The sequence below is a fragment of the Muntiacus reevesi genome, chromosome 2, assembly GCF_963930625.1.
Source record: "Muntiacus reevesi chromosome 2, mMunRee1.1, whole genome shotgun sequence".
In the NCBI taxonomy this organism is placed as follows: domain Eukaryota; kingdom Metazoa; phylum Chordata; class Mammalia; order Artiodactyla; family Cervidae; genus Muntiacus; species Muntiacus reevesi.
Window position 1 is genome coordinate 198,605,335 of NC_089250.1, and position 18,471 is coordinate 198,623,805.

Genomic DNA, 18,471 nt, shown 5'->3' on the forward strand with positions numbered 1-18,471 from the left:
TGAAGCTGAAGGGCCAGAATTCTGCCTCTGACCTTCAAGAAACTCATCTTTCATAGCCACTAGTAACTGAAAGTGCTAACCCTTTCTCCATGACAAAAGCTTATTTTGACTCCAAATCAAAGGGGAAACTGTATTGAAATGTTCTTTAACATTCTTCAAAAAACAAATGCAAAACAGCAAGAAAAAAAGAACAATCTGAAGAATTAAAGTTATTGATGATTTTAAATGGCACAAAAATCCACACAAAACCCAACACATCAGACTTTATGTCTTTTAGCATTAGTGTGTTCTTTTTAAGGGCACTGTTTGGGGGAACTTATTTTTCCCCGGAAAAACCTGAACAAAAATTGCACTTTTCAAGACAAGTTAGCTTTCAGTGCTTAAAAGCCCTGCTTTTCAAGGGGTCTCCATCATTCTTTAGAGACCATGTAGCCATAGCTGAGAAGCAATCATAAGCAGCCTCTTCAGCAACATTATTATTTGGGTTAGCAATAGGTTAACAATAACAAGCCAAGTTGATTCTGAAAGGAGGGTTTTGGGTTTGCATTTAATAATTTACCAGTATTTAGTGCATGTTCCCAGCCTAATCATCACACCATTTTGCTACTTTTAAACTCTTCAATATTAAACGCTTTGTATTAAAGAAGAATCAGGTTCAGAAATCCTTTGTTCCTGCTTGTAAAGATACACTATTCTTGTTCTTTGGCGTTTTGTTGCTATAGTAAAGTCAAGTAAGAGTTTTAAGTAATGTTGACTTTAAAGTGATTGTAAGTGGTGGTTTTCAGTTTGATACCTACTGAAATGTGTTTATTATAATGAAAATAATCTAAAGCAAAATATCAATAGTTTCTTTTGCAGATGGGAATAAGGAAGATTTTTACTTCCTTTTTTCAGTATATATAAACAGAAGTTAAGGCTATGGAATTTTTTATAATGTTATCAAAACTTTGTATCCACCATATATATGTGTGTATATATATATATATATATATATATGTATATATATGACATTAACTTTATGTTTCAGACAAGATGGGTGCTTTGTTTCAGACAAGATGGGTGCTTAACTCAAAATCTTTTTAAAAAATTTGAACTCAGCTAAGCAAGCTTATGACTCCTTGCAAAATTCTGAGTTTATAAATACCTGCCTTCTGACTTAATGATAGATCAGTTCAGAAGGTGTGGCACACTTCTTGTTTTAGCATGCCTAAAATAAAACTAAGAAAAAGAAGAGTGCCTAGATTTTGGTGGGCTGAATTTGTGTCTTAGGGCTTCTCTGGTGCTCAGTGGTAAAGAATCCACCTGCCAATGCAGGAGATGTGGGTTCAATAAGATCTCCTGGAGAAGGCAATGGAAACCCACTCTACTATTCTTCCCTGGGAAATCCCATAGACAGAGGAGCCTGGCAGGCAACAGTCCATGGGATCACAAAAGAGCTGGACACAACTTAGTGACTAAACAACAACAAATTTGTATCTTGGCTTTTGGTTCTACTGACCTCCTTGTTTTGGGCTCTCTTAGTTACCTGTGGCCTCGGCTTCAGTCTTCATTCTCACTTATGCCAAAAGTAAGTTCCTTGAGTGAGGTCTTCAGCAGTAGTTCCCAGCTTTTTCAAACTGGAGAATTACCTTCATAGCCAAAAATGTTGGTTCATCTCCACATAATAGTACTTGTATTCTTCAAAGGTTTGAGCATGCATAGTAACAAAGAAGTTCATGTATATGTATCTTATCATTACAGCAGAATCTATAGACAATTTTTAAGAAAGCTAGTACACTAGTGAGTACTAGAAGGACATGAGTTTGAGCTGGCTTCAGGAGTTGGTGATGGACAGGGAAGCCTGGCGTGCTGCAGTCCCTGGGGTTGCAAAGAGTCGGACGTGACAACTGAACTGAGCTGAGTACACAAACAGGCAGATATCTGTATTTTGTTTAAGGACAATGTTTGATCTACAAATAGATTTATTAACCCTTTTTGATAATTCTCTACTTCCTATAGAATTAAAATCATTCTTGCATCTACATGATGCAAAATGAAGCTCAGTGAACCAGTGAAGTTGCTCAGTCTTTGCGACCCCATGGACTGTAGCCTACCAGGCTCTTCCGTCCATGAAATTTTCCAGGCAAGAGTACTGGAGGGGGTTGCCATTTTCTTCTCCGAATGAAGTGCAGGGACTTTGGTAATTTGATCATTTGAGCCAAATGTCCACTTCACCCTTATAACTTGCTCTCCGCATCCCCAAGAAATTGGGTAGTATAGACTGAGGTGCCTGCTTAATTCCCAAGGATTATTTAAGCAAGTAGCATCTCTTGAATTATCTGAATATTTGTGTTTTCTGCCTGAGTAAGATTTTGGAGACCTGCCTTTTAAAGAACCCACCTGACAATGCAGGTGGACGTCAGAGACATGGGTTTGATCCCTGGGTTGGGAAGATCCCCCGGAGAAGGGATCCCACTCCAGTATTCTTGCCTGGAGAATCCCACAGATGGAGGAGCCTGGCAGATTGCAGTCCATAGGGTCGCACAGAGTTGGACATGACTGAAGTGACTTAGTATGCACACACCATTATAAAACAGAATTCTGGTGTTATCTTAAAACTATAGTCAAGATTAAAAAAGCAAGACGAGTCTATACCTACCTCCTGCTTGGTTAACTTTTTCCTGCTTTCCAGTTGGATAAATCAAATCCATGGACAGGTAAAACAATAGGCTGGATTTAAGAGGAAGGTTTACATGAGAGCAAGGATCAAATGGGTTCTTTCTATACCCCTGTTCGCTGTGTCTTTTGGGCCAAAGTTACATAGGCTGTAAGATCAAAAGAGAATCAAAAGATCAACAAGAGAAGATAAAAAATGAATCTCCCAACGCAAGTCTATACTACTGAACGGACAACTTTATACTAAGCTGAAAGGCTTGCTTCTATTCTTTCTCTCAGACACTACTTAAGGATGTCACCTCATTGTTTTTTTCTGTTGCGCCCTCCCAAGTAGGGAGGATAATAATGCCATAAACATATCTCCCTGGTCACTAGTTAAACGTTTCTAAACTCTTTGATATATTTCACTTTTATAAATTAGAAGAGATATTAAAATATATATTCAAGTAAAGCCACACTCTATGCAAAACAGTGTTCCTGGCAACATCTCAAAAATTGTCGAATAAGTGGATTAAGAAAGTAAAGTGTTAAATTGGTTGCATATTCACACCTAGTGCTTTTGGACTTTGATGTAACTAAAGTTAACTAGTATCTGGTGGAATTTTGTCACCCATCAGCTAAATCAGCTCTTGTACACAAGTAGTGAATGTTAACTATTTCTTTTTTTCTTAAACTAAAGGAAGAAGAATTCCTCTGCATGGAAAATGACATTTTTAAATATCAAACCCATTGCTTGGGCATTCTCTCTAATAACCTTAGGGACTGAAATGCTAAATTCTGTCTTCAGTTTCTACTATGTAAAGCTTTTTTTACATCTGTACAAGGTTTCAGAAGTGGCCTTTTACCAAGCCCAGGTGAGATGGAGCCCTTGTCGTCCTTTTACTTCAGGACAGCTTCTCCTTCTAGTTGTGCCTTGTGATTTTCCAAAAAGCTGATTCTTCACAAGTTGAAAGAGTTATCAAGAAAAAGTTATCTACATCCAAGATCCTCTGTTTAAGGGCAAAGAGACTTTTAAAAGATGATAACTTATAACAGCTTTAATGCATATGTGTTAAGTCTAGAGAAATCATACAGATGAACCTATTTGCAGGGGAAGAATAGAGATGCAGATGTGGAGAAAAGACGTGTAGACACAATGAGGGGGGCGTTGGGATGAATGGGAAGATTTAGATTGACGTATGTGCAGAGCCATGTGTCAAACATAACCGATGGGAACCTGCTGTATAGCACAGGGAGCTCAGCTCAGCGCTCTCTGGGGAGGTAGATGGGTGGGATGGAGGTGGATAAGAGGGAGGGGATGTATGTATACATATAGCTGATTCATTTCCTTGTACAGTGGAAACTATCACAACATTGCAAAGCAACTATATCCCAATTATAGTAAACAATGACAGCTTAGAGTTTAACGGGTACATTTTTGGTTACCTGGAAAAATTCCTTATGTGGAAAAATTAGAATTGTTATTAAGATATTCTGTGTTTTGAAATGGCCCATATATTCACACATTGTATTGTAACTCATTACCAATTAGGTGGTCAGGATGGATAGAGTTCATGGTCTTAAAAACCCATATGGTTTATAATGTTACTTGTTTATTACTAACAACAACATCCTTGATCTAATAAGTGTTTTTTTTTTTCCATTTTGAGATAGCAAACACTAATATTTTAACCTTTCCTAATGAAATTATGTAAAACCGTGCCATGGTCTGTAGACAGGCCATCATTCTTTGCGAAGGCATGGCCGTGTGCCTTGTGGGGAGACAGTGTAGCATAATGATTGAAAGCATGGACTCCAGGGTCATCCGCCTTGGTTCAGGCCCTGGCTCAGTCATTTATTAGCCGAGAAAGTTGCTTAACTTCTCTGACCCTCAGTTTCCTTATAAAGAAAGGATAAGAATAGTCCCTGCTTCATAGGGTTGTTTTAAGGATTTAATGAAATAATTCGTGTAAAAACGTGTTCAGTGCCTAAACACAAAGTGAATGCACTCTGGTTTTGGGGTAGTATTTACTGTCATTGGATTTCCCTGGTGATTCAGACGGTAAAGCGTCTGCCTACAATGCGGGAGACCCGGGTTCGATCCCTGGGTCGGGAAGATCCCCCGGAGAAGGAAATGGCAACCCACTCCAGTATTCTTGCCTGGAAAATCCCATGGACTGAGGATCCTGGTAGGCTACAGTCCATGGGGTCGCAAAGAGTCGGACACGACTGAGCGACTTCACTTAGCTGTCATCATTTTTTCAGTATGTATACTTCCTGCTGATTCTGGAAGCAGTGACTTTTTTTTTTCCAACTGATCAACTTTGGTTACTTCATATTAGTTAAAAATTCAAGTTACTTTCATTGGTATAAACTACACTAAAATAATCCTGTGTTTTTTTTTTGTTTTTTTTTTCCTAGATTATTTTAATGATTTGGAGTGCTCTTAACGACCTGACGGGGTATTTTCACAACAACTCTAAGGCAGACTGCTGTTCCAATCGTCACAGTTCTGTTTTGTATGGTGCCCCTTTATATGCGGCAGCCTTCCTGCTTCCTTGGTTCCCCTGGAAATACTATCATGAAGGTGACTGGCTTAGTGGGCTTCACCTGGTGGTATCATTATGTGCTTTTGACAGCACGCTTACCTTTGTTCAGCAAGCCCAGTGTGTACTGTTTGCAGAAATTTTCACTAGATACGAAAGTCGGCTTAAGCTTATTAAAATCAACCAAGTGGCGTCATTGGTAGGATCTACCAGTATCCTTTTCTGTGGCCTCATCTCTGATAACATGGAAATTTTGCTCAATTTTCAGGTCATCGCTGTTGTTGTTGCCATTTTGGCCACTGCCAGCCTTTATACTGGCATGTGCCACCTGAGTCGCTTAGAACCTAAAAGAAGCCCCGAGGAAAACCTTTTCTCAGAAACTGTACAGGATCTCCCCTGGACTTCCGTTGTCTCATTGATGAGACAAATCTTGACCCAGAAAAACTTTCGCCTTTTTCTGATAGTGAATTTCTTCCAAGTCTTCCATTTAACCTTCTTCAGTAACTTCATGATGATATTTGTTGATAACCTCATTCCCACGGATGTTCTTCCTTCTTCCATAAGGAGCATCATGTATGGGGCAAGCTTTATCTGCCCACAGGTATGTAATGATTCTTCATGTATCTTCCTAAAGGAATTAAAGATATAACTCTTTCCTAGGCTAGGGCCTTCCCTGGTGGTTCAGTGGTAAAGAATTCGCCTGCCATTTCAGGAGATGCAGATTCAGTCCTTGGGTCCGGAAGATCCCCTGGAGGAGGAAATGGCAATTTTCAGGTCACCCGCTCCAGTACTCTTGCCCAGGAAATCCCATGGACCAAGGAGCCTGGCGGGCTACAGTCCATGGGATCGCAAAAGAATCAGACATGACCTAGCAACTAAACAAGAACTTACCTGGCTGAGAGTTAAAAACCTGATTGTATCAGTAATGAAAAAATGATTCAGATTTATTAAGTGGCCCAAAGCTTCAGATTCCCTGCATTAGACAAGATTCAGTAGGAATATGATGGAAACAAGAGATGCAAAGAAGAAAGGAAGGAAAACCCAATAAAAGCTGAACACTATGATATTTTTAATATTTTAGCTTTTGAATTTTGTTCTCTTGAGCTTCCTCATTTAAACTTCTGCAGAGCTATGGAAGAAAATGCATGGGTTCCTGTGAACATGTCATTTTGCTTTATCCTGATATTTAAGATTCCTGTGACTGTTAGAAGGAAGAAGAGTTATTTGATCATGGATTCCTGAAGCCAGGTTTCAAAAGCACTTGGCTAAAAAACTAAGTCCTAGAATTCCAGAGTGTTAGTAAAATTCCATGACCATGACCGTTATTGTAGAGGGTGTGTCTTTCTTCAAAAAATATACTAGCCTGTTGTTTTTTTACACGATTTGGAGAACTCATGAATAAAATTGCTTCCCTTAACCTAAATCTATCCTCCAAAAATATGACTTGACCTAGCCTATGATATAGATTTTTCCTGTTTTCACAATTAAAATCTGTAATCTGTACTCTTCAGAGAGTAAGTTGAATAATTTAGATAGATGAGTTTTTACTATTTACTAACTTTTACAAAGATTTAAGCCCTGTGGAATAGAAATAGTTCTGAAATGTTCTAAGTGTTGCCACACCTTCTTAAGCAAAGTAAATGGGATAGAATTTGCCTTTCTGCCATTAGCTCAAGGCCTTTATCACAGTTTGGTTACTGTATATACCATAATATTGAGAACTCACATTTTTTGAGTGCTTACTGTGTGCCAGGGACTATGCCAAGTACATTGTATACATTATCTCGTGTAATCCCAACTACCATTATCTTGTGCAAACCTGACAAATACCTTTGAGAGAAAGACCCTCCAAATGAGAAAAGGGAGGCTCAGAGGCCCTTAAAGTTGTGCACTTTTAAGATTTTGTCATGGTCTGTTTAACAGAGATTACCAAATAAAGTATCAGTTTTGGCTTAGCGATATAGTCTCAGGTACTGTGTGTACATAATAAAATTATATTCTTCCTTAATGGCAGTTTGAGAGTTTTCAAGCTGTTTGTTGCTGTGTTCAATGACCCAGAATGGGGAGCTGCTTGAATTCTTGTCTCTATTAGTTATTGTCAGATTCTAGGCTATATATACATTCTCACTTTTAATCATGTACTTGCCTATAGTATCTCCTCTTCTCCAGGCAAAAACAAGTTTGTTCAACTCTTACCTAATTTTTTTTTTTTTTTAAAGAGTAGATAGCTATTTGGAGGCTTCCCAGGTGGCACAGTGGTAAAGAATCTGCCTGCCAATTCAGGAGACACAAGAGACATGGGTTAGATCCCTGGGAAGAAGATCTCCTGGATAAGGAAATGGCACCCCACTCCACTATTCTTGCCTGGAGAATCCCCATGGACAGAAGAGCCTGGCGAGCTACAGTCCATAGGGTCACAAAAACCAGGACTGGGCGACTGAGCACACACACACATGGGTATTTTTAAGCAGCTTCATTGAGATGTAACTCACATACCATACTTACTAATTCACCCATTTAAAGTATACAATTCAGTGGGTTTTAGTATATTCACAGACATGTACAGCCATTACCACAGTCAGTTTTACTTTTTAAAAAATTTGTAAACTTTTTGGTTGTGCTATGCAATTTGCAGGATTTCAATTCCCTAACCAGAGACTGGGCCCAGATCGCAGCAATGAAAGCCAGAAATCCTAACCACTAGGGCACCACGGAACGCCCACTACAGTCGATTTTAGTACATTACATTTTTTAAAAAATAAATATGTATGAGTTCAAATAAGGTAGTTTTTTGGTTATGGTTTCTCTGAGGTATGATTGACTCTCAGTAAACGACTGAGAGTATTTAGACTGTATGCTTGGTACATTTTGACCTATGTCTGCACCATGAAGCTATCACCACAATCAAAGCAGTAGACATACCTATTGCTCTCCAAATTGTCTTTGTGCCTCTTGGTAGTCTGTCCCTTTAACTCTATCCATTTTCTAGATTTTTATACACATGGAATAATATAATATGTAGTATTTTTTGGCCTGGATTCTTCTGTCGCCTTGTTGTGGTTATGAATATTTCACTCCTTTTTATTGCTGAATAATACTCCATTGTATGGATATATAACAGTTTGTTTACCTATTCACTTTTTGATGGGCATTTGGGTTTCCGGTTTTTGGCTATTATAAACAAAGCTGCTATGAACATTCATGTCTTTGTATGGACGCATTCTTTTCTTTCTCTTGGATAAACCCCTTGAAGTAGAATGGTTGGTCTGCATGGTAGGTGGATGTTTACTGAAGACACTGACAACCTGTGGTTGTATCATTTTATATCCCTCCCAATAATATAAAGTTTTCCGGTTGTTCCACCTTCTCATCAGTACTATATCAGGCTATTTAGTTCTGGCCATATTAGTAGGTGTGAAGCAGCAGTATCTTACTATTCTTTTGATTTGCATTTTCCTGATGACTGCTAATGATGTTGAGTATCTTTTAATGTGCTTACTTGCCACACACCTGTCTTTTTGATAAATTATTTGTTCAAATTTTTAAAAATTGAACTGTATAATGTTGAATTGTAAGAGTACTTTATATATTCGATATATTCTGTAGCCCCAGTAAAAGTGCTTTTTTAGATGTATGTTCAGCAATATTTTCTTCCAGTCTCTCTTGGCTACTAAATTTTTTTATTTTATTTTATTTTATTTTATTTTTTTTATTAGTTGGGGGCTAATTACTTCACAACATTTCAGTGGGTTTTGTCATACATTGACATGAATCAGCCATGGAGTTACATGTATTCCCCATCCCGATCCCCCCTCCCACCTCCCTCTCCACCCGATTCCTCTGGGTCTTCCCAGTGCACCAGGCCCGAGCACTTGACTCATGCATCCCACCTGGGCTGGTTTCACTATAGATAATATACATGCTGTTCTTTCGAAACATGCCACCCTCACCTTCTCCCACAGAGTTCAAAAGTCTGTTCTGTACTTCTGTGTCTCTTTTTCTGTTTTGCATATAGGGTTATCGTTACCATCTTTCTAAATTCCATATATATGTGTTAGTATACTGTATTGGTCTTTATCTTTCTGGCTTACTTCACTGTATAATGGGCTCCAGTTTCATCCATCTCATTAGAACTGATTCAAATGAATTCTTTTTAACGGCTGAGTAATATTCCATGGTGTAAATGTACCACAGCTTCCTTATCCATTCGTCTGCTGATGGGCATCTAGGTTGCTTCCATGTCCTGGCTATTATAAACAGTGCTGCGATGAACATTAGGGTGCACGTGTCTCTTTCAGATCTGGTTTCCTCAGTGTGTATGCCCAGAAGTGGGATTGCTGGGTCATATGGCAGTTCTATTTCCAGTTTTTTAAGAAATCTCCAGACTGTTTTCCATAGTAGCTGTACTAGTTTGCATTCCCACCAACAGTGTAAGAGGGTTCCTTTTCTCCACACCCTCTCCAGCATTTATTGCTTGTAGACTTTTGGATAGCATGGCTACTAAATTTTAAGAGAAGTATAGCCAAAAGATTTCGATGATTCTTTTCTCAAACCTTCATACTCACATATGTGTTTCTGTTGATCTCAATAAAAAAATCATTATAAAATGGAAATCCAAAATTGCCTTAAATTTTATTCTTGATTTCTAGAAAAGTGACACCTATAAATTATTGGGGGCAAATCAGACAGCTCTTTGGAATTTGCTGTTGTTTTTTGGCTGGGTCACTTTAACACACTGCCTGTTGGTTCTGATAATGAAGGCTAGGCGCTGTATTTTCATTTTCTCAGAGTGTCTTCCCCATAGCTTTCTTTTAAGGAGTTGAATAAATGAAAGGAAAGAAGAATGAGGAAGTGTTCTTTCTCTGTAATAACTGTTTTAATAGGCTTGTGACTCTTCCACATCCCACTCACCTCCAGGAGGTAGAATAGTAAATAGGTTAGGAGCATGAAGACTGCCCAGGGAGAGGTCTGCCTTCCCTCTTATTAGCTGTGTGGCCCTGGCTAAATTATTGAAGCTCTCTGTGTCTCAGTTTCCTTCTCTGTAAAATGGGAATAAAAATGGTGCCTAAAGATTATAATGAGAATTAAATGAATTAACTTTGTAAGGCATACAAAGTTCTTGAAACAGTTCCTGGCACAAAATAGACACTCTAGAAATGTTAACTTTTATTATTAAATCTCAGTACAGCAAATATTTATTAAATGTTCACTGTAAACACAGCACTGCCTTTGTCTTTGTTTCGATTTAATCTTCTTTGGCATCTGTTTGCCAACACTTGTGCTGGGACACATTATTCTCGAGCTTCTACTTAATAAACACATGAATGGAGAGCCAAAATCCTCAGTCTGTGGAAAGCTGTATTTTAGTACAAGCAAAAGTAGTCTCTTTTTCTGTTGTTATATTACTCCTCATTGGCTCATGTGTTTTTACACTGGACAGAATTATAACAGCTACCAATTATTAAGTACTTTGTATGATGAGAGAGACAGAGACAGAGGGGGAGTGCTAGAGGGAGGCAATGGTTCTTAGGTAAAGTAAGCTGGTAAAAGTGGCAGAGCCAGTGTGGACTTTAAGAAAAATGCACAGCAGGAGAGGTGCGAGTTAAGTTTTATTGGGGGCAATGTGAGGACTGCTGCCCAGGAGACAACACCTCAGGTAGCTCTCTGAGAAACTGTTCCAAAGAGGTAGAGGACAGTATATATGTGATTTTGGTAAAGGGGGAGTACATACAGTCAAGCATGCTTATTTTTTAGAAAGTTTCTGCTGGTCTCATGAAGCTTCTGCTAGTCACAGAAAGCAGTCGTCACCATGAAGGATTTTAGTGCTTTTCTAGGTATGAGAAGATACAAGAATTTGACTGATAAAATCAGCTCCTGAGAATGTCTAACTTCTGAAGACTTGTCCTGCCAGTTTCCTGGGAGCACAGAGTGCCTCATTTCTGCTCTCCACTCTAAACCTTGCAGGGGGGTGTTGGAGGTCAGCAGCTTCCAGAGAACCTGATTTCATCCTTTTAGAGGTAGATGGTGAGCACCCGCGGCAAGTGCCAATTTGTGGTTGACACTAGAGAACCTGGTTTCAAAATCTTGCACTTTCCACTTTGTCGCATGTTTCTTAGAGTATTACTCTCATATCTTGTATAGTATTTTATGTGTTGGAGATTGAGAACAAGAAGCTTCATTTCAAAATGTGGAACTGTGTAAATTTATAGTATTATTGTTATATATAGGAATATAAGGGGACTTGGTCTGTTTTACATACTTTATCTTACAGAACTCTGAGAAATGGCATGGATCCTCTCAATCACCGTTTTACTATCCAGAAAAAGCGCTCTTGTTCCTTGGAAGTAGAAAAGTAAACCAAAAAATCAGTCAGAGGGGGAAACCCTTATGTTTGTTAAAGAATATTGTTATTATAGTTACATCATTAAAAATTCTCTTCTAATTGTATGTACATTTAGTTAGTGAAAGTGATTCAGGTCTAAACAGTGTACTTTTTTATTGAAAACAAAAAGTATCTTCTAATCTTTGTTAATGTACATATGTATATTTAGCACTAACTTTTTGGTCTAGAACAATGAACCTTTTCATTTCTAGCAAGAAATGCAGGCAAAAATGGGATTGAACTCTCAACATGAATCTATTAGAAAGATGAAAATGCATAACATTAGACAGGAAGCATGAACAGAAGAAATGTCGATACAATCATAAACTATTGTTAATTTCTGGTGCTTGATTTTAGGATAAAAAAGTACATTTCAGATATATCTGAAATTCTTACTAAGAAGAATAGTAAAATGTTTATTTTACTATTCACTACTGTGTGCGAGGTGAATTCTGGGCTTTAATCCCAAATTTTAAAATCTGAATTTATTTTAGATTTGAGTTGGCCTTTTCACATTACAATGAAGCAATGCTGGTTGTTTCAAAGTGATGGTTCTTTCATAGTTGGTTTTAGTAAAACCTCCTCATGTTAGTGTGAAAATAAAAATGTATGAAACTATTTCCCACTTTGTCCCACTTTTATTATTTTATAGGAAATAATAGCTGTTTCTTTGTTTTTCTGTAGTATGTTAGTCAACTTTTATGGGTATAAACGGATAATAACACTTCTAACCATGATAGGTAGTATTAGTTGTGTGTTTCAACTGATACTTTGATTCAGAAGCAAATTTATTTTTTGCTGAGAATGTTTGTTTTGTTATCAGGAAGAGTAAACCTGTTTCACTGGATTCCATCTTAATGTTGTCAATCTGTTTCCATTTCAGTGCCTTGTGCTTATCAGCCAGTCCTGGCTGAGGAAGTTTGGTTACTATAAGATTATCTTATTTTCATTCTACCTAGAAGGAACAGCCTCCATTGTCATGTTGCTTCTTGGACAGCAGTACTATTACTTTTTGGCTCTGTATCTCACTGTTATCATGTAAGTAAATGCCAGTGTCAATCCCCAAATTACAGTAGATCGTGCCATTTCCTTTTAAGCAGTGAAACATCTTTGATCCGAAATGTGTTTAGTATTCATTTCTAGGCAGTCATTATACTTCTCTGTCTTCTTATTTGGGGGGAACTTTTTTTTTTAAATGTGGAGTCTTTTTTTTTTTTCTTTCCTTTTTTAACCAAAAATAGTCCTTGTTGAATTGGTTACAATATTGCTTCTGTTTTATGTTTTGGGTTTTTGGGCCAGGAAGTATATGGGAATCTTAGCTCCTTGATCAGGGATTGAACCCATACCCCCTGCACTCGAAGGTGAAGGCTTAGCCACTGGGCCACCAGGGAAGCCCATCTTTCTGTCTTCATTTTTGAAGAGATTTCTTTCTTTCTTTCTTTATTTTTTCAGTTTTATTTATTTATTTACTTTACAATGTTGTATTGGTTTTGCCACACATTGACATGAATCTGCCATGGGTGTACATGTGTTCCCCATCCTGAACCCCCCTCCCACCTCCCTCCCCATCCCATCCCTCTGGGTCATCCCAGTGCACCAGCCCCAAGCACCCTGTCTCATGCATCAAACCTGGACTGGCGATTCGTTTCACGTATGATAATTTACATGTTTCAATTCTGCAGAGATTTCTAATGCTAAGTTTTGTAGTAAAGTTAAGTTCCTCTTTCTAACCTGTTAAGTGCATCATTTAGTAAATCCTGCTGCCAAATAAAGATCTTATCCCCCAAAGATGTTCTTTGCCATCTTGGGAAATGACTCTACCATCTATCTAGTTTCCCGGGTCGGAGACTGAGAAGTTGTCTTTGCCATCGCTTTCTTGTCTCCTGAATCTAATAAGCTACCAATTATTAGTACTTTTAGCTCCCTTAGATGTCCTGAATCCATCCCTTCTCTGTTCCCATTGCAATTCCTTTAGCTCAGGTCCTCGTCATCTCTTACCTGGATTTCCATATAACCTCCTACATGGTCCCCTTGCCCCTAGTCCCCAGTTGCTTCTAGAATAGCATGTCATTCCTTTGCTTAACAATCTGAAGTGGCTTCTCCCTGCTTTCAGGATATAATGCAAAATATGATAACATATGAGGCCCTTTGTTATACAGGCCCTGTTTACCTCGACATCTTCATTTCTTGTTACTCCTCCACTTACAACGAACTCCTGCCCTAGAGAAGCACTTTGCAGTGTCAGGTTCAAACACCTCCGTGTCTAACGTGCCCCACTCTATGCCTGAAAAGCTTTCACCATTCTCACCTGGCTCTCTCCTAGTGTTTCTTTAGGCTGCAGCTCAGGGATGTGGTTTCTGGAAGGCCTTCCTCAGTTTCCTCACCTGGATTAGGTGTCCCTCCTACATGACCCCAATGCCCCATGCTTATCTCTGTAGCATTGATCCTCCTGTCTGTGACTATCTTTGGCCCCCACTGGACTGAGCTTTATTATGAATAAGATCTAGTTTCTTGTTACTGTGGCCCCATCATCTACTACAGTTCCTACAAATAGTTGGTCCTTAGAAAATGTGTTTTGGGTGAATGAACTAATAAATCTAACTCCAGGTCCCTGATGGAACAATTTGAGAAGACTTAACTGCATTTTTGAGTAAATCAGAAGTGGCAAATATAGTAATTAACTCAAAGTATTGATCTCTGTAAAACCTGAAGATTTAGAACCCCATATAGATAAATATTCTGTAAATCTACAGTGGTAGCTCTGGTTATACCATATTTAAAAGACGTTTTAATAGTGATTTTTAGAATGAAAATTTTTGTTTGCTTTTTCTTTTTTTGCTTAAACCATTCCCCCATTTTCTTTCTTCTATCATAATTAAAATGTTTTATGTCTCTTAATAGTTCTTAATTTTCCTCTTGATTCCAAAAGATTTCTGTATTGGGTGTGATGTTGAACTAGAAGACTTTCTAAGTGCTTCTCCAGTTAAAATATATTGGAATTTAAATATATATATATATATATATATATATATATATATATTTATTTATTTATTTATTTTTGGGCTGTGCTGAATCTTTGTTGCTTCACAAGCTTTTCCCTAGTTCCGGCAAGCAGGGGCTACTCTTACCTGCCATACATGGGCTTCTCATTGCGGTGGTTTCTCTTGTTGCAGGGCCCAGGCTCTAGGGCTCTCAGGCTTCAGTAGTTGCAGTTCGGGGGCTCAGTCGTTGTGGCTCACAGGCTCTAGAGCACAGATTCAATAGCTGTGGTACACAGTCTTGGCTTCTCTGTGTGGCATATGGGATCTTCCCAGACCAGGGATTGAACCTGAGTCTACTACATTGGCAGGAGGATTCTTTACCACTGAGCCACCAGAGAAGCCCTGGAATTTATGTTATTAAATACTACATATACAATATTTTAGTTAGCTCATTGTTTTTTGCATGGGACAAAGACTGTGCAAAAGAAATAAAAGAAGATAATATACCTTTCCTTAGCTTATGATAAACAGTTAGCTAACATAAGCAGTAGATTTTAAAGTTAAACTGAGAAAAAGTTTAAAATATCTCCTGTACTTCTGTTATCAAAGATTTAAGCAGATTTAAAAAACAGGTAGTCAACTGAGAATGAGTAAAAAGCATAGTAAATTTTTCAAAATGTATTTATTTTATTTTAAAAATAGAATTATATATTCATAGATACATTCTGGGAGGATAGAAGTGTGTGCCTAATGTATTTTTATTTTTATAGCATATTATTTCATTTTTCTTTTTCTGCAAACCAAATGTCAACTTTGATGTTTGATTTTTAAACAAATTTGTGTCTCCTAGTTATAGAATTTTCATATGTGTGCTTTAAAATTGTTTCTAGGGTGATTGTGCAAGCTTCTTTTTGCTTATTTAATCTGCCACTGGCTGACATGGTCGATGCAGACTTACTGAAGTTCAATCGGCAGTAAGTATATTTTTCAAATATTAGCTATACAGATATCACATGGAGGAAGAACATATTAGTATCTCTGTATCTCAGTTATATTGCCACTATAAATCACATAACTGAGAGATGGTCATAAGAAACAGCATTGGAAGTCAGAGAGCAGAACATAATAAGATATTCATAATTGTTCACCCTGGGCAACTTTTCCCTGCTTTTGAAAGCACATGGTAATTTTTCATCCCAAAGCTTCATATGGCTGGTGCTACAACAAGGTTAAATCTCAGAAACCAAAATGAAACCTCAAATAGCTTTATTTTATAATATAGTAAGTCCCCTACGTACAAACCTTCAAGTTGCGAACTTTCAAAGATGTGCATGTATTCCATCAACTTCAGGCTAAGTGAAATTTCAGCTTGCCCTCCCTTTGCTGACAATCCTTCAGCTCTATCTTGTCTCATTTCTTCTCCCCCCTCCAGTTAGTAACTCTTCTTGCCTGTTCACTCAATGCCAGCTGTGGTACTGTAAGATTAAAAATGCTTTCTTTATGTTTTGTGTTTGTTTTTTATGTATTATTTGTGTGAAAGGTATTATAAACTATTATAGTACAGTCTTATATAACCAACTGTGTTAGTTGGGTACCTAGGCTAACTTTGTTGGACTTATGAATGCATTCTTGGAACATAGTTCATGCGTATGTAGGGGACTTACTGTACTGCACTGGATGATCAGACAAAGTGACCTTTACTCTGTAGCATCACAAGAATTGAAATTGAAAATCAAGGTCCATATTATCCTTTTTTTACTTGAAAAATTGTAAGCTGATGATGAGAGGTTTTGTTCTTCAGTATGGTTATTATAAGTGCTTTAGATCAGCCATAAAATTCACTTGATTGGCACATATTTTCTGATATGTGCCCTATTTTATGGGTTAGAGAGGAATGTATTATTTTAAGACCAGCATAGTCTTTATTAGCTTTGTAGAAACCGCATGGCCTTTTTTTTTTTTCTTCAGTTCAGTCGCTCTGTTGTGTCCGACTCTTTGCGACCCCACAAACTGCAGCATGCCAGGTCTCCCTGTCCATCACCAACTCCCGGAGTTTACACAAACTTATGTCCACTGAGTCAGTGATGCCATCCAACCATCTCAACCTCTGTCATCCCCTTCTCCTCCTGCCCTCAATCTTTCCCAACATCAGGGTCTTTTCCAATGAGTCAGTTCTTCGCATGAGGTGGCCAAAGTATTGGAGTTTCAACTTCAGCATCAGTCCTTCCAATGAACACCCAGGACTGATCTTTAGGATGGACTGGTTGGATCTCCTTGCAGTTCAAGGGACTCTCAAGAGTCTTCTCCAACACCACAGTTCAAAAGCATCAATTCTTTGGCCCTCAGCTTTCTTTAGAGTCCAGCTCTCACATTCATACATGACTACTGGGAAAACCATAGCCTTGACTAGATGAACCTTTGTTGACAAAGTAATGTCTCTTAATGTACTTAAATTGAAGGGAGCTTTGCCAACTTGGTGATTTCTCCTTTAAATAATTTCTTCCATGTTTCTGAGTTTGTTGCTAAGTCATATTTGGAGTGATGAGCAAGAAGGTGAGCTCCTTATGTTTCAGAACTATGTCCCTGATGCCTAGAAAAATAACAGACTTAAATCAGTTAAAAAAAATAAATTAACAAGAAGAAATGTCAGTAAACATCTTTTAGCACTCAAATTCTTTTTGAATGAAACTGGGTACTCATGAATAAAATCCCTCAAACAGTTGGAAAGGGAAGGGCACCGATATTTACCAAATGCCAGTGTGTACAAGCACTGTATGGCTTTTGCTCATTCAAGTCTCATACCAGCTGTGTGTGATGGATATTACTGACTCAAAAAATATTTATTGATTGCCTCCTGTATGTCAGAACCTGTGGTCAATGCTAGGGATACAATACGGCAGGTTTTGTAATAGCAAATCCCTTCTAAAAACATACTCTCCTATGCATATGCTGGATTCTTCTGACTGAATGGCTATTCTTGAAGAGACATATGCTTTTCTGCTCCCATAAGTTGTATCCTTATCAAGAGTCAGTACTTTTTGTTTCAAATTGGTTAATGTCAGATGCAATTGCTATTATAATTCCATTTGTTCTGTGCTAAGTCGCTTCAGTCATGTCCAGATCTTTGCGACCCTATGGACTGGAGCCTGCTAGGCTCCTCTGTCCATGGAATTTTCCAGGCAAGAGTACTGGAGTGGGTTGCCATTTTCTCCTCTGGGGGACCTTCCCAACCCAGGGATCGAACCCAGGTCTCATGTCTCCTGCGTTGGCAGTCAGGTTCTTTACCACTAGCTCCACCTGGGAAGCCCCATATTTACATGTAGTTACACATATTTTATAAACTTAGGAAATCTATGTATGAAATTAAACATTTCTATGAAAACTAAGTTGAATGCTTTAGAAAGACTTCATAAAGTATAAAAGAATTACTGCTAAATATGATGTCTTGAGAACTTTAAATGTTTAGGGAAATAGAAAAATCTAAAAGTATTCTGTATTCAGAATGCCTTGCAAATAACTTTAGGTTCTCTCTATAACTGATGGTAGAAACCATAGATCCTGTTGTTTGGATAGTGTACGTGCCAGAAAGATAGCGCAGCACTTTGATCAGTGGACCTGTACTCAAAAAAAAAAGCTAAGTAAATGAATATAGTTAAGTTGAAATAGAATGGTCAATGTCTCGTCTTCTGAAAATGATTTTTTTTTTTTTGCTTCAGTCAACTGTTGTCCTGATCATGTCAGATAAGAACTTAATCAGAGAGCCAAAGCAGATATAACCCTTGTCCTTGTGACTTTGATGGTCTAATGGAGGATACTGACAGCAGTTATCTTCTTATATTATCATGAAATCATAATTATCCTCATTTTTAGGAAACTAAAACTCTTGAGGAGTTAACTTTCCCAGGGTAATGTAAGCACAGATTGAAGA

The 18,471-nt window shown here is 38.0% G+C and overlaps 1 protein-coding gene across 1 annotated transcript in view; it reads left to right on the top strand.

Annotated features, from left to right (window-relative positions):
* Positions 1 to 18,471, top strand: part of LOC136157381 (transmembrane protein 180-like) — a 39,410-nt gene that overhangs the window by 1,847 nt on the left and 19,092 nt on the right. Inside the window, exons 2-5 of the mRNA XM_065919289.1 lie at positions 3,335 to 3,509; positions 5,056 to 5,781; positions 12,446 to 12,600; positions 15,434 to 15,517. Of these exons, the coding sequence (XP_065775361.1) occupies positions 3,360 to 3,509; positions 5,056 to 5,781; positions 12,446 to 12,600; positions 15,434 to 15,517 (1,115 nt within the window). The 5' untranslated portion in view covers positions 3,335 to 3,359. The remainder of the gene's footprint in view (positions 1 to 3,334; positions 3,510 to 5,055; positions 5,782 to 12,445; positions 12,601 to 15,433; positions 15,518 to 18,471) is intronic.